This window comes from Marmota marmota, unplaced genomic scaffold (genome assembly GCF_001458135.2).
Source record: "Marmota marmota marmota unplaced genomic scaffold, marMar, whole genome shotgun sequence".
NCBI classification, from domain to species: domain Eukaryota; kingdom Metazoa; phylum Chordata; class Mammalia; order Rodentia; family Sciuridae; genus Marmota; species Marmota marmota.
In genome coordinates, this window is record NW_025999932.1 from 655182 (window position 1) to 679329 (window position 24148).

A 24148-nucleotide genomic window follows, 5' to 3' on the forward strand; every position below is an offset into this window, starting at 1 on the left:
CCGCGAGCGGATCCCGTTGGCGCGGACACGCCGCGGGTTTGGGCAGCTGTGTCTGCGGGGCTTTTGCCCGAAGGCGGTAAGTGGCAGAGCACAGCCAACCGGGCTTGGGGTCCGAAGCTGTCCTTGTGGCCACTAAACTAGGCCGGGAAGCGGGTGGCTAGGTGTGTCCAGTGAGCCCCTCTGGTTAGCTGGTGCGAAGGGCATCTTGATGACCTTTCTGATTTTTACACCCCCTTCCTTGGTGCAGCCGTTGGTCGTGTCTCCGAGGACCCAGGCCCTTCCCACTCGGGTGCCATCTGGCCTTTTGGCAACATTTCCCGTCAGCCATTGCTTAGCTGCAGCAATTCCAAGCCCCTTCCCGCGGCCTGCATCTGAAGACTATAAGGGAGGAGCATCTGCAGCACGCCTGTCTTTCCCTGGGGATGGGAGATAATACTTGCAGAAACCCTGTCTCCACCCTAAACATCTCACTGGCTAGGACTCACTGGGTCCCCTTGCTGCAAGGGAAGTTGGGAATTCACTTACTGCCATGTTGAATATGTGTCTCTGGAGATGAGCTCTGCCAGCTTGAAAAGGGGGAAGGGAACAGTTAGTGCTCACTGCTGCTGTCTCCTGATTGCCAGTTAGGTCACAGCTCAAGTGTCATGTCCACAGAGGCCCTCCAGGATGGCCCATTAAGGAGAAGCCTAATTTACCTTGTGTGGTATTTTGCTTTTTTGTATTTATTTTTACAAGACATTATCTTGATCCTTTTAACATTTATTTATGTGTGTGTATCTTTCCTCTTTAAAACTTGAGCTACATAAGACTAGTGACTTTGTTATTTCTTACCTCTGTACTCTGGCTCAGGAAATGTGTTGGAAGCTGACAGAAATGGGAAAGCCCAGCCAGAGGGTGGGCAGGAGGGTTGGATGATTTTCAATGCTCACACCTCCTCTTGGTGACAATCTCATTTTCCTTGTCTCATCAAAGCACCTCTCTTCTTGGCAGTGTGTTTTTAGAGGAGCACTCTGAAAAACCCATCCTTTGCCTCTCTTGTCCAGTGAGAATAGTTTGGGCTGATGATGAGAATAAGAAAAAGAAGCCATGATCAGTGCTTGTCAGCCGTTTCCTAAGTAGCAGAGTCTGCCATGAGCACTTTTATGCATGTTCAGTTTTTTTTTTTTTTTTTTTTTTTTTATGAGTGAGTCCATCACAAGCCCATTTTACAGAGTGGGTTAAGTTGTCCACCCAAGAGGACTTGAAGCTGCACAGCTGGGACTGTGACACAGTTTCTGGCTACAGAGTCCATATTTATTTTTGTTTTATACTGAGGATTGAACCCAGGGGCACTTAACCACTGAGCCACATCCCCAGCCCTTCTTTATATTTTATTTAGAGGCAGGGTCTTGCTAAATTGCTGAGGCTGGCTTTGAACTCACAGTCCTCCTGCCTCAGCCTCCTGGGCTGCTGGGATCACAGATGTGCGCCACTGCACCCAGCCAGAGTCCATGTTCTTGACACTCAACTTTTCTGAAGGATGCTGCTTGCAGGAGAGTTGTACTTGAATCTCAATGACCATTTTGGCCCTGTGACCTTTCCTCATTTCAGCACCTTGACAGTAGCCTTGGGCAGCAACTACATGGAATAGCAGAATGTCTTTGTTTCCTGTGTTTGCTGAGATGAATTCCTAGTAGCAGCTTGGATGGGTTGGATCTCATCTTCCTTCGTGGATGCTTGAGCACAGGACCGAGGGCTTCCTTCCTCAGCATGGGGAAGGCATATTTGTGCTGGTTTTCAGAGCTCTGTCCCATGGGGTGATGTGGCCTGAAAGGGTGCCTACAGATGCTTCAGAGAGGGAGGCACTGAGCATGGGTGATCCACAGCAAGCTGTGAGCAAGTCTGCTTTTTCCACGGTCAAACAGAGAAGACATTACTCCATTTCTCAAGGTAACCAGCTGTAAAAACAGCCCTGGGAAAGGGTCCAAAGGAAGAATAGCTGATCACTGCCTTGCATCCCTCAACTGCCTGCAAGTGTCAGAGCCTAGAGGCCTCAGGAGGTGTCTCCCCACAGAGGTGAGGGCCACATTCAGACCTGTTTTGTTCTGTGCTTGGACTTTAGCAGGTACCACCCAACTTAGTTTATGTTGGGGGAGGATGAATTGGATGGACTTACATGCCGTTCTTTCCCATGCCTCTGCTTTCTGGAACTGCTATTCTTCTTGGGTCAGCTTGCATACTGTTCTCCCCACTGTGGGCATCCCCTTCACCACTCTCCGAGGGCTGGCATTATTCCCACAGGGGCTTCTTCATCCCTTCCAGCATGTCTCTGTGGGCTGTTATTCTTTCCTTTGTGTTCTTGATTTTTCTGTTCATGACAGAATTATGTAATGGCAAATTTTTTTTAAAAAGTGTATCTGTGCTTAAAATTTTATTTTCCTGCAATTGTGTATTCTGAAAAACTGCAAATGTACAGGGAAGTGGAAAGATATACAGTGACAGCTCACAGACCTTTCATGCTTGCCTTCTTTCTGTAGGAACACGTGCTTTCTCCCTGAGCATGTGAAAGTCAGCTGCAGACAGTGTGGCTCTGAGAACAAGGACATTCCCTCTAAACACAGAGTCTTTAGCTACTCACAACTTGACGCCATAGTTGTCCCAGGTGTTCCCTGGGGCTTCTATTGTTAAACCCAGGGCACGGTCATGTCTTGGGCTGCATGTGGCCTTTTGGCTCCTTAAGTCCCCTTTAATCTGGGTAAGTCCTCCTGCCTTTCTAACAGCTGTCTTGCATCCAGGTTTGATTGTGTCAGCATTTGGATTTGGGTGTTCTTCTCCTGGACTGCCACAGGTTAGATGTGTGGGCGCCCACTGCTTCTCTGGAGGCACCTCATTGGGATAAGAGGTGTCCCCTCAGGCTCCTTTCTCATTATGGTGCCTTTCCCCATTGCAGGGCACACGTCATCTGTTGGATGATGGGGTGAGGACTATTCCTGTGCCCCATAGCCTCACAGGGCTGACACTGAAGGTCCTTTCCCAGGTCAGCCACTATGTTAGCACTGACTGAGCAAGCATTGCTTCTCTTTCCTTCCTTCCTCCCTCCTGTACTAGGGACAAAATGCAGGGCTCACACTTGCTAGGCAAGTGCTCTGCCACTGAGACACATTCTCAGCCCTCTTTTTATATTATTAATGAATTTTTTTTATCAGTTAAAAAAGTATTTCTCCTATATCCTTTCTAGGCGAGCGCTTTACCACTGAGCTACAACCGCAGCCCCTATTTTTGTTATTTTTTTGAAGCTCCGATTGCCTTGGAGCCGCTTCAGCTGATTTCTGTGGCGTTGGAACCTAGCCCTTCCTGGTGTGCGTTTTTCAGGCTCACGTAGCCTGGAGTCTGTCCTTTCTCCAAGGAGCTCTGGAATTCAGAAGGCAGAGACCTGGGTGTCAGGTGTGCTGGCTATGCTGGGGAGGCTTTCAGTGGACAGAGCAGATGAGCCCAGTTCTAAGCAGTCATGGGTTCTGAGAGTTCATGGTGCCCCTGAGGTGCCTGCGTTCGCTGAGCAGCCAGCACTGTCAAGGTTGTTAATATGCTCTGTTGCATCCCTTCTTTCCTTTCATACACCCCCAGCTTTGTAGCCACCTGGGAGGGAGTCAGGACCACTGTGTCCTACCATCTCCAGAGATTGCCTGGGAGGTCACTGGCAAAGGAGGACCAGGGGGCACAGGACCATCTGTTCTGCTCGTTGGAGGGACCTAGTGTCTGGGTTTTGGGGACCACTGTGCTTCTGGTACCTTCAGCCACCGGAGGCACACTTCCATTTCATCATGCTTAATTCTCCTCTGTGACTTTCAGCTGCCCACAGGCTGAATGTCATGGTAACGTGCATGACCAGAACCCCTGGTGTTAACCAGAGTGAGGACCTCCGAGGCCCTTAGATTGTGCCTGGACTGGGAGGGCATGTGTGCTAGAAAAGCAGAGCCTCCTGAGAGGCCAGTGTGCCTCAGGACTGCAGGGAGGGATAGCCTGGGGCTCTTGGCTGGAGGTCCTGTTGGCTGAGGAGAGGTGAGCACTGGAGGGCACAGGCTGCAGGCCAGCCCAACAGCTCTTTACTTGACACCTCACTAGGTGTACACCAGGTCGCTTGCTCTGCGTGCCCAGCCTCCCCAGGGGGCCAGTGGAGGGCAGTACTTCTGAATGCTCATCCTCCTGGGACTGAACTGGTGAGAACTGGTTTCTGGGACCCACAGACCGGCATCAGCAGGCTTGATGGTCGTTCCACTTTGCTGTCCAGGCTCAGCTCCTGCTGAGATGGTGGGCAGAGAAGAGAAGGTCCCTTGGGCCTGTTCTGACCCTGGAATAGGGCCATCCCTCTTGACCGCGTGATCTTATGCCCAGCGAGGACTCTTTCCCCCTCCCTGCCCCAACCCCAATCAGGTGGTCCTCAAGGCTCCTTTCTGCTGAGCCCAGCGCCCTCCTCCTGGGTGGGCATGGGAGCCTGGAAGTCCTCTGTGTAGGGAAGCCAGTGCCCAGTGCTGACTTCTCAGGGCTGCCTTACCTTGATGCTTGCAGGTGCACTTGATTTCCACCACCAGACTCCAGCTTGGCAGCTTTAAGGAGGGCCCTGCCCTTTCCCATGACCAGTGAAGGCTCTCAGTGCCCGTCTCTCTGCCTTCAGATGAGACCCCCAGACTTAGGGCAGGCCTGCGAAGAGCACTTGGTTAGTGCTTGGGTTCCTTCACAGCCAACCCTGCTGTGCCCATAGGTGACTTTCCAAAGGGCAGAGACGGGCAGGATGTGTGTGGCCTGGAGCTGCAATCTGGGCCTTGCAAGGAGGGCTGGCTTGCAGCTGGGCTTGTCCTCTGAAGGCTTGGATCTGCTCGGCTTCAGGTGGCTGTGGCTGAGGATAGCAAGTCTCCAAGCTCACCTTCCTGCAGCCCGGATCCCAGGGCCTCCTTTCCATTCTGAGTCACCATCCCCACCCACAGGGTCTTGGTTTGGTTCTATCTGCATTGGCATAAGCACTGTGCTCGAGGGACACCGGCATTAGGACCACTTCACACTGCACTGTCTCTAAGTGAATTCAGGGTGGTTCTCGCAGATTTTTATCTTCAGAGCAAATTCCACAGAATGTGTGTTCAAGGTAGTTGAGTTCTTTTTCTGTGTGGTTGTGGCATCATTCAATGTCTGTCTGTGCTTCTGTTTGTGCTTGTGTAGAAGGTTGGCTTTTCCTTCCACTGCATTTCTTGGAAGTTTTCATAAATGAACACTGTATTAGAAAGCATGCTCAGAACCCCCACCGCCCCGCGGCATCACTTTCACCACTTTCCCACCCCTTTGTGGAGATGGAGAACCATTTTCACTAGATTCTGCCTGCTGCTTCCTCTGGTCTTCTTGGAGAGGTGAACAGGATGCACAGAGACACACAGGGTTCTTCTGTTTCCCTTGTTCTTAGACTAGCGGCAACGCTATTTCCTTTTTCACCTTCGCTGGACTGTGGGTCCTGGGAATTGCTCCTCCTTCTGTGATGACACGGCATGTCTGTGGGCATCTTGTGGTTTATTCACCCAGTCTCCTGTGGTGGACGTCAGACTGTTTCCAGTGTCTTGGATGACATGCAGTCCACCTTTTGCTTCTAGCTGTGGCATACGTCCCTAGAAGCAGGTTCACTGTTTGATGCACTTTGTTGAGTATCAGGTGCAGGTTCCTTATCGTGTGCTTCCCAGTCAGCCCCACTCTTGCCTCAGATCCTGCGCGCGTCCTGGTGGTGTGTGTCGTTGCTCCTCCTGGATGTGGACGCTGATGCGGCAGTGCTGGGTCACAGAGGGTGTTTGCCTGCTTTGGTAGAGATGCCAGCCTTCTGTCATGGCTGTGCCAACTTGCCCTCCCACCAGTGTGACATGCAGCTCACTTCACGTCCCCACAGCAGTGTGATTTAACCATGACAGCCCGGACTAGGGCCCTGTCGCCTGCTCCACTATGGTGGGCGGCCTGCATTCAGCAGGAACTATACTGCAGATCTGAGCTTGGACCTCCTCCCATGCTGGCAGCGTATGCCTTGGCGTACAGTCCTCTTGTGACGCTGGGTAGCCTGCCAGTCCAAACTCCAAGGGACACCCAGCACTCCAGCATGACGTGCCATAAGTCATGTGCTAAATGCATTTCCACCTACAGTGGGTTGACCTAGGAGCACCTGAGTTCTGTGGGTGTGGGAGCCCTATCCAGGACTTTCCCGTGTGCCTCTTGCTTACTTGCATACCCTCATGCTGCCCCTAGTGAGTCATGTGCACAAGCTGAGCCTGATGGCACGCATCCACAGTCCTGGCTATTCAGGAGAGTAAGCCAGCTTGGGCAACACAGTGAGACCATACCTCAGAAAAAGTCATGTGAACATGAAGTGTACATATCAAATTTTATTTTCATTAGATCCTACTACCATACACAGCTTTATTCTTTGCTCTTTCGCCTGTATGATGAGAATGTTTTGTAAGCACAACTTAAGTGCACTGGGTCTTCTGGTATAAAATGTAGTGCCACAGGCCTCCAACAGCAATTAGAGGTGTGTGCGGCAAGCAGGGTCAGCTGGCATCGTGTGTCCTGTAGTGCACCCTTTGCCTGCATGGTGTCTGCTCTGTCCTCCCAAGCCAGTCTGTGCAGTTTTCCTGCAGCATGTTTTCCCCCATTTAACAACAAGCATGTTGTAGAACTCTCCATTGTTGCATGTGTGTCTGTTTTGTTCTTTTAGACAGCAGGTGAGTATGCTGTTGTATGAATGCAACATGATTGCTCAGCCATTTCCATTTCCTTTTTATTTTATATCTAGGTTGAGTAGAAACCTTCTGAGTTTTGGATACATGTGGGTTTTTTGAGTGCTGAGTATCAAACCCAGGGCCTTGTACAAGCTAGTCAAGACCTCTGTCACTAAAAAATATTTGTAACAGTTGTAAAAATTCATTTTGAGACAGGATCTCTCTGAGTTGCCCACGCTGGCCTTGACTTGTGATTCTTCTGCCTCAGATTCCTGAGTAACTGGGATTGCAGTGTGAGCCACTACTCCTGTGGATTTTAAGTTTTTTTTGGAGATAAGGTCTTGCTGTTTGCCTAGGCCAACCTGAACTCCTTGGCTCAAGTGATCCTCCTGCCTCAGCTTCCTGAGTACTGAAACAGGTGCATACCACTGCACTCGTGAATTTTCAAATGTATTGTTAGTATGACCAGGTAAAACTAGAATAATTCACCTTCATTGGTAACTAAATACTAAATCACTGGTTCATTCTGCTTCTCCAGTTTTCTTGCCTCTGGAAAATCCAATTTTGAGATGAAGTTACTATATCCTGGTAAAAAGTGCTGACTTTTTACATTTTTTATTTTTCTGACCCCTTTCAAAGTAGGGGTTGAGTTTGGGGTGTGCAGTGTGATGTTGAGGTTCTGGTAGAACAGAACACTTCCTGTCTGCTGAGGCCCCTCCCACATGTTTCAGGTGTATGAAGCGATCGACACCAGAGATGGAGCATCCTGTGCAGAGCTGGTATCTTTCAAGCACCCTCATGTTGCAAACCCACGGCTGCAGGTGAGTACAGGGCTGTACACATGGCCTCCTAGAGAAGGGGGCAATGCCCGAGAGCTGAGAGTGCAAGCAGAAGAGAAGGAATGCCGCCGTTCTTGGCTGAAGACTTCATAGTTCCCTTACCACTGACGTCCTTCCACTCCATTCACTACAGTCCTGTGTGTGATCCCCACGCAGCTCTCTGGGGCCTGGAGCAGTGCTTTTTCAATCAGCGTCACTTAGCAGAAGGCAATGGAGCTTGGACTCAGTACAGACCTGGGTCCCCAGAGTCCATGTGCTGATGCCCCACAAGGTGTCTGCCTCCTGGGCTCCCTGCAGAGGTGGGCTCACACCCAGGCTTGGCCTGGAGACGTGGCATAGCCTGGTACAGCAGAGCCAGGCTGCCTGGAGTGTGGTTTCAGCTGCTCTCCTCCCCAAGTCACACTGAGCCCTGGGGCTGCAGAGCCTGGACATTTATCTGACCTTTTACAGCAAGCACTTGCCCACCTCTGAAAATACCAGAACCCTTAACTTAGAGTTTAAATGATATCCAAGCATTATCTGTAGAAAATATTATTATCATTGTGTAAAGCTCTGTTTCTTCACTGATTCTATTATAAAATCAGAGAACAAAGTTTCTTTTGGAAGAAACATGGGGCCACCTACCAGTGATGATATTAGCCACGTATAGACTGCATCTCAGACCCAGTAAGTGGGTCTCTAGGGTAACAGCATGTTCTGTATTACAGAGCTCCCTGGATGGTTCTGATGGGTGGAAGGCATTGGGAACTGTTGCTGTAGGTGGACTCAGTGCTGGAGACCTGGCTTGGTGGGTGTGCCCCACTTCCAGGTGGCACACTGAGGGACTCAGATCTGTCTGTCTGTCAAACCCTGCAGAGAAACAGAACCAGTAGAAATCTGTCTATCTACACATTTTCCATATATATATATATATATATATATATATGTGGAAGAAGAGAGATTGTCAGAAGGAATTGGGGCACACCACTGTGGAGCCTGGGAAGTCCCACCATTTGCGTCTTCAAGCTGCAGGCCCAGGAAAGCCAGTCGGGTGGCTCAGTCCAAGTCCAGAGGCTGGAGGACCAGGGCTCGGTGGTGTCGATCCAGCAGAGGGCCGGGCCGTCAGGAACCCTGAGGCCAGCTCCTGCCCCGTACCTCTCTGTTCAGGCCCAGCAGCATAGTTGTTGCTCACCACTCAGGAGGTGCACTGCTCCAGTGCCAGTGTGAACACGGGGGCTGTCAAGTAGATGTGTAAAATTGACCTTCACACATTGTGGTGCTCCACGTATCTGAAATCTGGCTGTTGGAAGGAAGGGAAAGGTAGAAATTCTCATCGGCCACTGGCTGGGATGTCCTGCTCCCTCCAGGAAGCCACCGAATGAGCCCTCACGGGCAGCGTTTCTGGCCAGTGAGGACTTTGTTTTGTGATATACTTTGCTGTTAAACCTGTGGCAGTTGCTTAATAACCGTTTCTTCACTGGCTGGCTGTCAGATACTAAAATGCGTGTGAAAGTGCCTAGAACATTTCCTGGCCTGTAGTAGGCAAAGCTGAGTGGTATCCGTGGTGTCTTGGTCCTTTGAAGCACAGATGAATATTGTTGAGTTAATGAATCCTTTATTTAGAAGTGCTAAAACCTAAAGTATTACTACTGTGGATGCTGAGATTCTGAAACAAGTTTTTGTAAATCTAAGTGTCTTTCTATACATTGTGCTCTTTCTGTGCTCATTAACTTTATTTTTGCCATTTTTCATATAAATTAGATGGCTTCTCCAGAAGAGAAATGTCAACAAGTTTTGGAACCCCCTTATGATGAAATGTTTGCAGCTCATTTGAGGTAATTTTTGTTGAGGAAGAAAAGCAAACACAGCCAGAAATTGCTGAACTCACTAGGGATATTTTCTTGCATCACATGCTTGAAGCAATGAATAATTGACTGAAAAAGTAGAAGAGTGCATTTGTGATTTCACTTTGGGAAACCCTGTGAAAACTGGGTGTGTCTGTGGGTCCTGCTGTGAAAAGTCACCTGATACCTGACACACTGACAGGGGTCTTTCATTGGTGGGAGGTGGAATCTGGCTCAGGACTTGATTTTTTTCATGGAAATGTGTCTGCTTTTTAACCTGTTTGCCTTGCTGGGAAAAAAACTGGACTTGAGCAAAGCAAACAAAATACTGCTTTTTTATTGTGGGACAGGGTCTCAGGTTACCCAGGCTGGCCTGGGACTTGCCACCTTCCTGCCTCTGCCTCCTGCGTCCCTGAGGTCCCAGTTGTGGGGAGGTGCTGCTGCTTCTCTGTCTCTGGAGCATCAGTTCAGGCAGCACATGGTCCTCAGTTCTCCACTTGCCTGCCTCTTGTGTCTCAGAACAGTGCAGTGCTGGGAAGACAGGGCCAGAGGGCTGGAAGCCTGTACACCCTGCCGGGTCTCTGGAAGAGTTGGGGTGCCACTGTGTTCCTTGCAGCGTGAGGCACTCTGACGTTTCCTGGTTCTGTGGCATGTGTGATGGTCCCAGGTGTGGTAACACAGAGACCGCGTGCCTGGAGGGAGCCCAGTGGAGCTCACCGACTCAGCTGCTGTTGCTCAGAGCCTCTGGGACTCAGCGGGGGTCCTCTCGAAGCCTTGTAAGGGGTCTCACCTTGCAGCAGCTCCTGTGGGCCAGGAAGTCATTGGCATCTCCCTCCACCTGACCTACACGAGGCCAGCAGGAGCTCTAGCCTCCCTTCCAGGCCTGGTAGGGAGTCAGGCTGCTGGGGCAGGACCCAGCTCTGGCCTGGTGCCTAGCATCTGGGTTTCCCCGGCTGAATCCTTCCTGGGCCACTGTCCTCAGACTGCATGTCTCTCTTCCAGGTGCACCTATGCTGTGGGGAACCATGACTTCATAGAGGCATATAAATGCCAGACGGTGATAGTCCAATATCTTTTGTCTGCTTGTAGCTGTGCAGCTTGGAACAGGTGCAGTGACTGTTGGGCTCTAGGTCTTGAAATGCTGGGCCAGTTCTCACCCCTGTAATTAGACAGAATAGAAGCATTTTGTAGGGAAAACTCATTTTAGCTCTTCTACTTGGCACCTGAGTTAAGACTCATCCAGTTATCTCTAGAAAATAGAAGAGCCCTAGTGAGAGGAGCGGTTTTATTTAATTATGTTGAGAAGTATCACATTTGTAAGTAAGCGGTAAGTGTAGTTACAGGGACTGGTTGAGTCCCCTGGGTGAAATACCAAAGGTCCAAGATTCAAGCTAAAGGGATGAGCGTGGATTGGATGCACACGTCCATTACTATGTGTGGTCCCAAAGGTCGTGGTCTTGCTTAGCTCATTTGAGTGCTGTCCTATACTGATGGTGTTCTGGGTTCTGGCATATAACCTAGGTTTAGCTTGCCTTTTAGAAAACCATCTTGTTTAAGTATAGCTAGAAGATAGTGGGCTACTAGCCAAGTCTCCCTGGAAATGGTAAATAAATTATATGGTAGATTCTGAAGCACTTAAATATAACTTGTAACCATCTGAGCTCAGAAACCAAACACATTTCCTTCCTTCGTTCCTCCCTCCCTCCCTCCCTCCCTTCCTTCCTTCCTTCCTTCCTTCCTTCCTTCCTTCCTTCCGATCTTNCTACCACTGAGCCTCATCCCAGCCCTTTTTATTTTTCATTTTGAGTCAGGGTCTCACTAAGTTGATTAAGGCCTCTCTAAGTTGCTGAGGCTGGCTTTACACAAACCTCATATCTCAGTCTCCTGGCTGCTGGGATTACAAGTGTGCACCACTGTGCTTGGCTCAAATAAAATTTTTTTTAAAAAAAAATCTGATAAAAGTCTTTCTTATTTTGGAGCAAGTATGTATGAAATAAACATATTTAGTATGCTTAGACCTAATGATACACAGGTATTTGTAATGTGCACTCATATCTTTTTTTCTTTTAAAGGGTGGGATGTAATTTAGGATTTGGAATCCTATTCTTTTTTTGTTGTTGCTGTTTTTAATATGTAGTGTCATTACGGTTTACACGTCAGACCTTCCTTAACTTAGTACATCATTTCTGCGAGCATTTCAGGCCCACAAAGAAGAAAACTGGTGAGTATGGACAGAAACAGTTGGAAATTAGTAAAGGGCATTTGGTGTTTGTGCTTTTGTTTTTATTTTGTTTTTTTTGCAAAGTTTTAAAGAATTTGCTTAAAAGTACTAGTGTGTTTTTCTGTAGAATTCACGGGAGTTGACATGATAGTATCAACATAGGTAATAGAATTATAACAATGTGTGCAAACTAAAGTGGCATTATCTTGCAGTATACCTTATTTCAGCACTTCCTTGTCCCCCAAATTCCTTAAATACTAATTTTTTCCTTAAGTTGTTCATTCTGAGCTTACTTTTAGTTTTAACTTAAAAAAGATAGACCAACTATGTAGTTCATTGGGGCAATATACACAATAATTGGGTTAAATTCCTTGACAAACTGATTTCTAACTTCAAGATCTAGTTAAGATTCGTTAGGAATCTGTGGGTGGCACACATTCTTCTGTACTAGACTGGCTGAAGGCCTTTACAGCAAGCAAGCCTTCCTTTCTAAATGAGGGCCTTGCTTTCACATGGAAGGAAGTCAGTACTGTCCAAGATGGGCGCAGAGCTGTTGATGACGATGTGTATGTCACACCATCAGTGTCTTTTAGGAAATCTTACCGAGCTGCCTCTTTTTAAACAGTGCTGTTTGCCAGTGTGGGGAGTGGAAGGGATGGGCGGTGTCCTGAGATTCCCTGCAGGGCAGTGTCCAGGCCCTGATTAGGGCTGGCCAGTGGTTTGGAGCTAGCAGTGGGCCTTTGGCCTCTAGGTTGGCCACAAACATGGCTGTAGCTGCCTGGGTGGCAGGTGAGGAAGCAGACAGTGGCATCGAGTTTTGGGGGCAGATGGCAGCCTGGCACCAGTGTCCCCCCACCTCTGAGGAAAGCCTGGACTCGTGGCCTCTTCAGACACGTCTGCTGTTTCCTCTGTAGGGCTCTACCAGTCATGTATGCGGTAGCCCTGGACCTCCGTGTGTTCGCCAACAACGTAAGTGAGTTCCTTGTCCCTGCTGTTTTAGAACTAAAGCTCTGTGACTGCTACTGCATTTCATGTCCGTCTCCCCATGGTGTTGAGGAATGAGTGGGAGTTGGGATGCATTGGGGTGGGGAGCAAGATGGGTGGCAGCGGGGTTAGGGTTAGGGTTGCTTCTTGGGGTTATGCCGACAGGCTTTGGTCATTTGCTGGATGTTCCCTGTTAGTGTGGAGGGAAGTGCTGTCTGTGGGGCTGCCCATGTGTCAAGTGGGTTGCTTTTCCTTAGGGTGGAGCAGTAGCAATGAGCAGTTCTGCATCCTTTTACTTGTAAGATGTGGCCTGTTTTAAGGCACTCCAGCTGAACGTAGATTAAACAGCTACCGGCTCCTGTGGCACGCAAGGAAAAGGCCCTGGATTTCATGGGGTGACGTCCTCTCAAGGAGCAGCACAGCTGGCTGTGAGCCAGAGCTGCCCATTCTTTGTCTTGTGGACGGCTTCCAGCTGCAGACCCGACGATTCGCTCAGACTCTGCCCCCTCCTCCTGCTCGAGCCAGTTGTTGCCCTAGGAATTTTCAGCCCATGTGGCTCTGAGCGGCAGAGGTGAAGGGGCTGGGACTGACGGCGGGGAGCATCCTTTCACCTCCTGTCTGTCCAGGACAGTTCCAGGGAAGCCCAAACCTGGAAGTGCCCACAGAGACAAAAAAGCCCCACAAAAGTTAGGACAGGGCAGATAGCCTGGCACCATGTGCTGAACGCCACGCACAGGTTTACACGTCTCTCCTGTCCCCTCAGCAGGGCAGTGGGGTCAGCCAAGGCCTGTAGAAACGGGTAGATAAGGCCTGAAGTCTGGCATAATACCCCAAGGTCTGGGGTATGAGTGAACATTGCTGATCACATCAAGGATCAGGGACATGTCAGCTTCTCAGGATGTTGGATGAGAAAGGTCATTTGCCAGTCCCCAGCACTGAGATGACAACAACATTTGGAATCATCTGATGAAGTTTGTTTCACTGTTTTTGGTGCTAGGGATAGCAGGCAGGGCCGTGGATGTGCCAGGCAAGTGCTCTACCACAGCCCGCCGCTGGCGATTTTAGAACAAGGTATGAAATGCCTCTGGGGACAATTACTAAAACCGGAAACAAGTGAGGAGGCCTGTCTCAGCAAGGGAGCCAAAAATGGAAGACCCAAGTGGACGTCATAGGCTGAGAGACTCCAGGGAGCTTTTTCTGTTTAGAGATTTTTAACTGGGAAAATTTAAAATAGTAGCAAGCCTTTTTAATGTTAACGTAACTGACTTTTAAAATAAAACTGCACTCTGTTTTCCAGACAAGTGGAACAAACATACTGAGCAGAGTGGCACCTTGCGCATCTTAAGCCCATACCACCTGGCTCCAACAGAAGCCAGAAGCCACCTGGAATCCTTGTCTCGCGCACACTCCCTGCCGGGCAAAGGCATTTGCAGAGCATCCATGGGGAAGGGAGGCCTGACAGAAAAGGGAGGCATACATTAGGACACTGTGTCAAAACTCTGAGACCAGCTTTGTGAAGCTTGCTACAGTGTGGCCTGAATTGTTTCCACTGGAGCATTAAAACCACTGGCCTGGCCTGAGCTTGAACAGATCTTATACTCCTGCATGATTTTCATCTTCAGTGTGTCTTAGTTCATGCAGGCTGCTGTAACAAATCGTGGCTGGGTGGCTTATAAACATCAGACATTTATTTCTCACCGTCCTGGAGATGGGAAGTCCTAGGTCAAGGGGCCAGCAGGTGGGGTATCTGTGAAGAGCCTTGGTCTGGTTCATAGCCAGGACTTCTTGCTATGTCCTTGTGTGGTGGATGGGTCAAGGGAGCTCTTGGGGTCTCTTTTACAAGGGCACTGACCTACCACGAAGGCCTGCTCTCAAGCCCTTTTGGATGTGGTTATACAGCAGATCCAAATGTTGACACTTGGTTAGGTAAAACAAACAAAAACAACTGAAAAAAAATAGCCCTGTTTGTGCATCAGCGAAGTCTTGGGGAGTAGGAGGCTGCCTCGCTCAGTGGTTGAAAACTCTTCCTGCAGTTCTGGGTTTTCCCGAGAAGCACGGCTGTTGTCGCTGGCTGCTGACACCGTCACTTGTTTGCCTGCAAGTGGCAGGCTTGTTGGTTCTCTTTTGAGAGCGTGGTGTGCAGGGCCCACTCCTGGCCCAGCCTATAGATCTGGCCACTTCCCAGTACTGCTCCTGGGGACAGCCGTCAAGGCAGGGCGTCAAGGCAGGGCGGCAGGGCGCTTGCTGCACTTCCCAGACAGCACAGGGAGTGGTGAAAATGTGAAGTTGGTAGCATTCTGCAGGGGAATGGGCTTGGCTAGCCGGGTTGCAGGCACGTGCTGGTGTGGAGGGTGCGGGATGCTGGTGAGCTGCGGACCGCTCAGCCTGTCGTGCCACCCTGTTGCACCATCCACACAGACGTCAGGACAGGAGGAAGGGACTGTGGCCTGGTGTCTTCCTGAGGATGGCTCTCAGCTCATAGACCCTCCACAAGAGGAGGAGGAGATTGCTCTGGAGACTGGGGAGCGAGGCCCTTGGTGACAGCTGACACCCCCTTCCTCTCCCGCTGGTGCGTGTGGGTCAGAGGTCGGCAGGGTGCCAGCCATGGGAGGCCATGACCAGCTTGTAGCGCAGATCAGGAATCTGGGCGGGGCAGTTGTGATGCTAAGACCCCTCAGGTTTCAAAACTACAGTCGTGTCCACCAGGCCTCGTCTCCCTTTGGGATTGTAGCTCTTAATTGTACCCGTTTTTGTGTTCCATTAGGCAGATCAGCAGTTGGTGAAGAAAGGAAAGAGCAAAGTTGGGGATATGTTGGAAAAAGCTGCTGAGCTACTGATGAGCTGCTTTCGGGTCTGTGCCAGTGACACGTGAGTCGGGGCTGGAGACCTCACCACCGCTCCTGGGTCGCCACAGGCCCTCCCCGTCCCTCCCTGTCGGGCTTGCTGTCGCCTTTGCACCTACATTAGGCCCCCACACCCCCGGGACTTTGGCTTTGAGAAGCCTTTGTTTTGTAAAGGAGAGAGGCCCCTCCCAGGCGGCCTGCTGCTCGCTCTGGGCTTGTCTGCAGCCATCCCTCTCTGAGCGCTCCTCTGCACTGGCGCTCAGGCAGGCCTCCCTCTGGCGGGCGCTTCCCTGAGCTTTCCTTTGTATGAACTGCCGTGGTCTGCCTTCAGTCAGCTGAGCACCCTCCCCTCGTTAGAGGCGGCACCCCACCCTCTGCCTTGCAGGGAAGGGTCTTTCTCCCTGGCAGGTTTTCAGTGAGGTGACTCTGCTCTGCCTACTTGGGTTCAGTTTCTCCTGTTTAGGACCCATGTATTTCCTCGGATTAGTAAGTTTATGTTTTTTACTAGGTTTTTAAGTTTTTGCATTCTTTTATTTTTCAACTTTAAAAAAAAATATTGTCCCTTCATTCTGGGCGATTTGTGTTGGCTGCCTGCAGGGTGGCTGCTCTTAGTTGCCATTACTTACCTTTTAATTCTAGACTTTCTAGCTGATTCTATTTTAGAGTTTCCATTTTTCTCCTAAAATTCCATCTCTTTATCCATCTTACCACATTTATTGGATTGTGAGTTTTAGGAAATCACGTCTGTGTCTCTGTCATCTCTGTTTTAGGTATACATATATATTTTTTCTGTTTTTACTGAGGCAGGGTCTCACTCAGTTGCCCAGCTTGTCCTGGCCTTAACCTTGCGATCCTTCTGCCTCAGCCTCCTGGGTAGCCGGGATCACAGGCATGGCCCCTGAGCCTGGCTTGGAAATTGTTATATAAACAAAGAAAATGGTTCCCAGAAGGTCTTCCAGCTTTCAGTTTCCCTCTCCTCACCCTCCCCAGCCCAGCCTCCAGCCCATTCCAGGGCAGCTGGGTGGCAGGGGACCCTTCCTGTCTCCAGGTACTTTGCGGCTCTGCCTGAGCCACTCCTCACCACAGCACCCCCCTTCCTGCCCCACGTGCTGCAGTCCTGGCTGGCCGCAGGACTCTCACCCAGGGCCCCCCTTCCTGCCCCACGTGCTGCAGTCCTGGCTGGCCGCAGGACTCTCACCCAGGGCCCCTGGCAAGGCCTGCTCACAAACCCCTATGGCACCCTGCTCTTCGTTCCCTGTACTTGAAGGCAGCTCTGGGCTGATGGTGAATTGGGGTGTGTTGCTTCACCTCACACCAGGGTGCCCCTCGCACATCGAGCTCGATGAGCACTTGGTGGCGATCCTCAGGTTGGGTGCCTTTGACGAGGCAGTGGCTTCTCAGGTGGGATGCCAAGAGCTTAGCAGCTGAAGGGGCCTCACGTGGGTGGGCCTGGCGTGGGTCAGAACTTGTCCTGTAGAAGACACTGTCCCGACCGTGAAAAGCCACCTTAACATGGGGAATCTGCAGATATCTACTGAGGGTCTAGTGTCTGGCACACACAAAGAACTGCTACAGGGAACAGTAAAAAGAAACGGGTTTAAAGGATGAAATATTAGAAAAATCTTCCAAAGAAGATCTGCAAATGGCCAGTGAACTCATGCAGGTTGCTAGGCCAGGCCACAGCGAGCTGCCACTCCACCCTCTGGGTGCTCTGGTCAGAGATGGCAAGTACAGGCTAGGGGAGGCTGTGTCCCTGGTGGGCGAGGGCTCTGGGAACCTCAGCTTCCTCAGAGAGCCAGTGGCACCTCAGAGTCACCAGGTGACCCTGCAGTTCCTCCTGGCTGTATCCAGAAGATGGCAGCGGCCAGAGGCCGTTGACCTGGTGCCGTCGCAGGGCACTCTGCTCGCTGCCTGGCCGTGGTTTTGAAGTGATGGTGTTGCCCTTCTCTCCTGTCACACTTGGAGGGAAACCCAAAGAGCAAATACCTCTTTTGCAGGCCACAGCCCTGTCATGGTCCGAGCCCATGGAGAGCTGTCGTCGCAGCCCACCAGGTGCCGTCCCACAGGCCGATGGTGCTTGTGTGCTCAACGTTGCTGGTGGGCACATGGGTCCTGGAGCAGCCTGTCCCCTGGCCACGAGCAGCGTGTCTTCTGTCCCGGCACCTTGTTGTCTACCCCACGCCTCACTCTTGGGTTGGCATTTCCGGCAGCCCGCCACCGGACCTCGCTCTGGCACCCCCTGGACAAGCTGTGTGGCAGGGGAAGCGCTGCACAGAGATGGTGTACGGCTGAATGTTAAAATACCCCACGACACTGGAAGGACCCTCAGGGATGCCACCCTTCTAGGGACTCTCTGCTCTTGTCTAGCACACCCTCTTTTGATCTGTCTCCATTCGTCTTTGTGTTTCACAGTCTCTTGGCACATGGTGCAGTTGCCTCGGGGGCTTGGGTTTCTCCTTGTCCCTTGAGGTGGATGTGCAGGGCAGGTCTGCATGGTGCCCGTGCAGCCCTCTGCGCCCCTCCCAGGCCAGGCTGCTGTGCCCCCAGTGCTGCCTCCACTGCTGCGCAGGCAGCTCCTGTGCCTCCTGGTGCCCATGCTCGGGGACCCAGGGGAGCTTTTGTGCCAGCTGAGACACCTCTCAGGAGCCCCCTGTGTCTTCAGGAGTTCATTCTGTCCTAGTGACAAAAGAAGATGCTTCTCACCTTCAGAAAAGCTCCCTGCAGGAGCTCTGACGTGGTGCTGCAGGCCTGCCTTTTTAGCGTCACCTGTTAGATGTCTGCTGAACGTGACCGCTGTCAGCCATCAGGCAGCTTATTCTGTGACTTGTGTCTGTTTCCTCTGTGACGTTAAGAACTTCGTCTTCCCACAGTCGTGCTGGCATAGAGGACTCTAAGAAGTGGGGGATGCTCTTCCTGGTGAACCAGTTGTTCAAGATCTACTTTAAGGTATGCTTCTGCTGGAGTCTCTGAACTCCCTTCCGTCTTCCCCGTTAGGCCGCTATCGCTGTCCGTGATGAGCCAGCCCACCTATCACTCATGGGAAGGGAGGGGCCACAGGGTCTGTGGTCCTCAGGGCTGGCCCTTGCCGAGCGCCTCCCACCTGCAAGGGGTGCTTCTCCAGTGTCTGACTTAAGACAGCCCCATGAGGCCTGTACTCCCAGCCAGAGGCCCTCCTGGCAGCGCTGGGCCCTCCAGGGCGTGGCAGCTCTGAGATAGGCGTGGGTGTGAGTGGGCTGGAGGCTGAAGCATTTCTTACTGCCCAGAGCCAGCCAGTGAGGGCCCTCGGAATGCACGTGGCTGGGCCTTGTTCCTGCACGCCAGGGGTCACAGGTCTGACCTGGAAGTCCTGCCAGTGTGGCCTTCCTCCCTTGGCAGCTGCAGCTCCCCGCGGCCATGGCCTCAGGGCTTCCAGGAGGCGTCTGGTTCTTCCACCTGCCTGCTGTGGCTGTTGTTCTAACAGACATTTGTGACGGATTGTTATTTGTTATAGATCAACAAACTCCATTTGTGTAAACCCCTGATCAGAGCCATCGACAGCTCCAACCTGAGAGACGATTACAGCACTGCCCAGAGGGTGACATACAAGTACTACGTTGGACGCAAGGCCATGTTCGACAGTGACTTTAAGCAAGGTGTGCTCTGCTCTCCCTGGTGGGCACTGGAACAGCCTGGCTGCCCGGGGTTGCTTCAGAGAAGGCTCCTAGTCTCTCCGTCCTTGGGGACGTCCTTTCTGAGGCAGCTGAGCGTGACTTTCTCCAGTTTTCTCTCTTTGCCTTTGACTCTAGTGCGTGCAGGTTGTGCCCTGCAGGCAGAGGCCACCAGGGCGGCACTCCGCCTGGCTGCAGCCCAGCCCAGCGAGCATCGGGGGTCCCTGGGCACAGGCCAGATTTCCCAGAGGCTGCGTGTGAAGGCACTCGCGCCCCAGTGCCTTCTTGGACAGAAGCACCGTCGTCCCCTTCAGGCCCCTTGGCGTGTCTTCTGCCCACCATGTCTTCTGTGTGCCCAAGGCACACTTTGGAACTGTCAACCACTTCCTCTCACACCCGAGAGTCCAGGGCACAGCATCCTGCAGGCCACAGGCAGCCAGCAGCACTCTCATACCATGGTCTGTGGATCAGTCCTGGGCTTCTGTGGACGAGCTTTTCAGTTTTCCCACATTTTAGTAGACGGCGCGCCTCTGGGGAAGGGCTTCCTGGGGTCTTCCCTTGTCTCTGTTTTCCCCGTAAAATAGGAGCATCAGGGAAGGCACTTTTAATCATATTGCCTTGGGTTCTACCAGGGTAGCCACGTGGGTTTCCTCTGAGGTTCACTGAGTAGCAGTTTTGGATACTCAGGAGCCAGCAATGATTATTGATAGCAATGCCAGGTGGCCCCTGTGTCTAGAACCTTGACAGATGAAGCGTTCCTCAAGCTTCTCACCCAACTCCTTCGTCTTCTGTAAAGACCCCAAGCGTCCTAGAGACTGGGTTTTGGATGCAGAGCTGCTCTGTGTGCCTCAGAAGCCTATGCTAGCCCGTCTTCTGCCTGGTGGCTCTCGAGGTCTGGGCTCCCATGTCACTGCTGGGAATTCCTGCTGCTCTTGGTGCGTTTAACTGGACGAAGTGTCTGAAGCGTGGGACCATTCTCACAGCTTCTTGTGACCACATTGTTTATGGAAAGAGGGAGTATTCAGAGTGTCTTGGTTGTTGGCCACACATTTCATCAATTATAATTTCAGGTGCTCATACCTCTTGAGGTGTCTTTGGCTCTAAGTAAAATAGAGGTTTCGTACAAAACATCTGAAGTGCCCTGGATGACAGCAGAAAATCTCAGTGGATTGTTAGAAATGCGTTACTGTGCCCTGGGGATTTGGACTTGGTTGTCTTGGGCATTGGTAGAGTAGCACATCTCTGGGGCAGTTGCCATTGTCTGATGTCAGGCTGTGGGATGTGCAGGCTTCATAACCCCATAGGGCTCCCTGTGGGCCCAGCTCCTGTCCATGACAGTCTTGCTCCCTGTGTAGAGTGGAAGCCGGTTTTGCCAGGCATGGCGTGTTGCTCACGAGTGGAGGCAGAGGTGCTCAGTGCAGACCTCAGGCGAGTTGGCTCCCACCAGTCCCTTCCTGCACTGCCCTCCATGCCACAGGCCTGCCCAGCCTTCCTGGGGCTCTGGAGTCACGGGACATGCGTAAGAAGAACTGCTCGGGAAGGAGTGTAGCCAGGCTACGCTGGGCCACGGGCTTCGCGGCACTGAAATGAGAACTCTCGCCTTGCTTCAAGCATCGCAGGGGGTGGGAGCTGGAGGGGCTGTGCCACGGCGGCCTGGCCTGCCGGACTGACCTGGCCTGCTCTCCGCAGCTGAGGAGTACCTGTCGTTCGCCTTTGAACACTGCCATCGCTCCAGCCAGAAGAACAAGAGGATGATCCTGATCTACCTGCTCCCCGTGAAGATGCTGTTGGTGAGCGGCTGTTCCTGTGCAGCCCCGTGGGCTTGCAAGGGTGCCAGGCGGGCCGAGCCAGCACTTCCAGGCCCTTCCAGCAGAGCTCTGCCTGTGTTTATCTCCCAGCAGTGACCAAGCCCCAGCCTTCACACTAGACATGAAACAAGTGTATGCTGTTTCCATTTCTCCCCGAGGGCCTCGGTGCACAGCAGAGGGTTAACCAAGAAAGCAGAGTGTAATTGCAGTCTGCCTGGGGGGTCTCAACAGAAGAGCCCCGCCTGAGGAGTCAGGTGGCACTGCCCGAGTGGGGAGCCTCCTTCCACATCTGGAGAAAGTGGCGCCTGCTGGTGGCCAAAGCGTGCATCGCCCAGGGTGGCTTGTGGTGACAGCAGCTGTGCTGCCCCGCCCCTCCCCATTCCGCCCTCCTGTGGAGAGCAGGGGTGATGTCCTTCGTAAGTCCAGTGCGTTTCCTGGTGTCCATTTATCCTAAGTGATAAGACACACAGAGGGTTGCCGTCATACAGTTCCCAGGTTTCCTGGTTTTTACTTTCCTTCCTATGCCCTGATGAGTTTAATCCTCCTTCAGCTGCTTCAGGAATTCTAAGGAACTGGGCTTGCGATTGTCTTAGCTCGATTCTTTGATAAGCTGTCCCTGAGGACAGGCTGCTGGAGTGACAGCGCCTGGGGAGAGCTAACTCTCTGTCCTAGGGCCACATGCCGACGGTGGAGCTCTTGAGGAAGTACCACCTCATGCAGTTTGCCGACGTGACCCGAGCTGTGAGGTAGGTCCCCACGCTTCCTGCAGGAGCCAGTGGGCAGAGGTTGCACACGGCCCGTGAGGGTGGCGTTGACGCACTCTCTCCCGGCCTGCCCCACCAGCGAGGGCAACCTGCTCCTGCTCAACGAGGCGCTGGCGAGGCACGAGACCTTCTTCATCCGCTGTGGCATCTTCCTCATCCTCGAGAAGCTGAAGATCATCACCTACCGGAACCTCTTCAAGAAAGTGTGAGCAGGGTGCACACCTGGGGCAGGTGGTAGGGCGGGACACACCTGTGGCTCACTGCCACACCAGCTCAGGCCCTGGCTCGGGAGTGGTGGCAGAGCCTTGCCCTGTGGGCAGCATGGCGCCCACTGCTCCTGTCCTCGGAGGGCAGCCAGCCAGCCTCGTGGTGACTGGTGTGTCACAGGGGAGATACCAGGTCTGCTCTTCTGGGGCCTGTAGCCATAGGCTCTCGAGGTTAGACTTCAGACAAGGCAGACCTTCCTCCAGCTGTGGGTAGGCTGTCAAAAATGGCATCACCTGAGCCTGCAGGACACTGGGCAGGCACATCCTGGTGTCAGAGCCACTGACAATAAGAATCTCAGCCTCAGCGAGATAGTTACCAAGTGTATAAATGTTCTGTTTGTACTAGCAGGTTTTATTTTTTTCCCCCAAGGAGTACCAGGGATTGAATTCAAGGGCACTTGATCCCTGAGCCACTTCCCCAGACCTATCTTGTATTTTACTTAGAGACAGGGTCTCACTGAGTTGCCTAGTGCCTCACTTTTGCTGAGGCTGGTTTTGAACTTGAGATCCTCCTGCCTCAGCCTCCCAAGCCACTGGGATTACAGGCTTCAAATAGGAAAGTCAGATTATATTTCATAGTCTTATTTGTAGACTGTGTTTCAGAATATATATAGTTAGTAAATGGAAACATGTTTTATTCCTTCTGAACCCTGGTTCATTGCAAAATGCGTCTCTCTCTGGCTCCCAGGCCTCCTCCTGGCCTTTGAAGTAGCCCCCTTGTCGGGAGCTGCAGTGTCCTGTCTTCCCTCTTGCAGGTATCTGCTGCTCAGAACACACCAGCTGTCTCTGGAGGCCTTCCTGGTCGCCCTGAAGTTCATGCACGTGGAGGACGTGGACATCGACGAGGTGCAGTGCATCCTGGCCAACCTGATATACATGGTGCGTGGGCCTCGCTCTGGGAGGCAGCTGCTCCCAGTAGGGTGATCTGGAATTCAGAGCCTTCATGTGGTGGTGGTGGTGAATTTAGTGAGCAGCCTTTTGCCTTTGCAAAGGTATTTTGTCGTAGAAATACCACCCACAGGGCCCTTGGGCATGAGGGTGGGTGGTGCTTGCCCCCATCAGCTGAGCTGCGCCAGGACTGCTGCAGACTGCTCATGCCCGGCGTCTTGGCTGTGATTTGGGTTCGGAAGTGCAAACCAGGTCCTCTTTTCTCTCCTCCAGGGTCACATTAAAGGCTACATATCCCATCAGCATCAGAAGCTAGTTGTCAGCAAGCAAAACCCATTCCCTCCGCTGTCGACCGTGTGCTGAGGCTTGCAGGACCCTCTGGGCAGAGAGTGGCTCTCATCTGCAGCTGTCTTGGGCTGCAGTCAGCTCTGGGCTGCACCGTTCTCTGCAGCTGGAACCTTCTGGGTGCCTTCCCAGGGTGCTAAGACCAGTTTGCCCACACCCTGAGCGTCCTGAACCCCTTGGCGCTCTGTGAGCGGTGGCAGTGTTGGGGCTCCTGAGGGAGGCCTGGGGCCGCAGCTCGCTCTGCTTCCCCAGTGCTGTCACAGGGACCATCTTCGTGACTTTTTGTAGCTCTTTCTATAAAAAAGGATATTTTGAGTTGTTATCTTCTAAGATATGTCTATTTTTATTAAATCTGAATCTTCATGTGATTGCAATGCTTGGCTAACTTAGGGTGTCTTTTTAGAAGCAGGGTTTAGTTTGACTGTTTTCCAGCTCTCTCAGCTTGTGCGGGGGCCTGCTCAGCTGCCACAGGCTGATCTGCCCCCGGGATAGGAGCTGTTTCCTCGGTTCTGGTAGCAGGAGGCCTGAGAGCAGGCCTCCTAAGCTGCAAGTGGCCGTCCTTCTTTCTCTTCCAGGACCGAAGTCCCGCTGGTCAGGACTTCCCTCTACAACTACCTCTAACCTTAGTTACCTCCAGAGACCCTCCTCAGGCAGCCCCCCTGGGTCGGGCACACGTAGCCCTCAGCTCTTCCAGGATGTACCTTTCCTGTTTATGAAATGCTAAAGAGGAAAGCTCCCACGTCTGGGAGCTGCAGAGAGAAGCATTCTAGAGTGCGTGGATTCCCTCTTGCTCCAGGGGCCATGTGGCTCGGAGCTCGCTCTGCCTGGGCTCCACCAGTGTCCTCCTGCTGGGCTCTGTGGTGTGGAGCACAGCGTCCTTCCTTTGCTCATAAACCTGCAGTCTGGTCAGGACGTGCCTGCGGTGGGGCAGAATGGCTCTGCACCCACAGCAGTCAGGGAGCAGGGAGGGAGCGCACGTGCAGAAGAAGAGTCGTGAT

General features: G+C 52.1%; 1 protein-coding gene across 7 annotated transcripts; it reads left to right on the forward strand.

Moving 5' to 3' along the window:
* The first annotated feature begins 17 nt into the window (after window positions 1–17).
* Window positions 18–23524, forward strand: Pcid2 (PCI domain containing 2). 7 transcript variants are annotated; one of them, XM_015483927.2, is made up of 14 exons: window positions 18–76; window positions 7454–7543; window positions 9302–9375; window positions 10387–10452; window positions 11564–11605; window positions 12520–12574; window positions 15354–15457; window positions 18303–18378; window positions 18923–19064; window positions 20769–20869; window positions 21560–21633; window positions 21731–21856; window positions 22673–22796; window positions 23079–23524. In XM_015483927.2, exons 3-14 carry the CDS (start codon window positions 9302–9304, stop codon window positions 23166–23168), a joined length of 1074 nt encoding a protein of 357 aa, XP_015339413.2. In that variant the 5' UTR covers window positions 18–76; window positions 7454–7543; the 3' UTR covers window positions 23169–23524. The 7 variants fall into 7 exon arrangements, with proteins under 7 accessions (XP_015339413.2, XP_048656562.1, XP_048656561.1 ...); XM_048800604.1 differs by lacking the exon at window positions 18–76 and adding an exon at window positions 1902–2055; XM_048800600.1 differs by lacking the exon at window positions 18–76 and adding an exon at window positions 6963–7140.
* The last annotated feature ends 624 nt before the right edge of the window (window positions 23525–24148 follow it).

Excerpts from the sequence above, each read along its gene's own strand:
- Pcid2 (XM_015483927.2), top strand. The coding sequence starts at position 9,302 with ATGGCTTCTCCAGAAGAGAAATGTCAACAAGTTTTGGAACCCCCTTAT. Across the intron at positions 10,453-11,563 it reads TGCCAGACGGTGATAGTCCA|ATCATTTCTGCGAGCATTTC; the intron begins ATATCTTTTGTC and ends TTAACTTAGTAC. Across the intron at positions 15,458-18,302 it reads CGGGTCTGTGCCAGTGACAC|TCGTGCTGGCATAGAGGACT; the intron begins GTGAGTCGGGGC and ends GTCTTCCCACAG.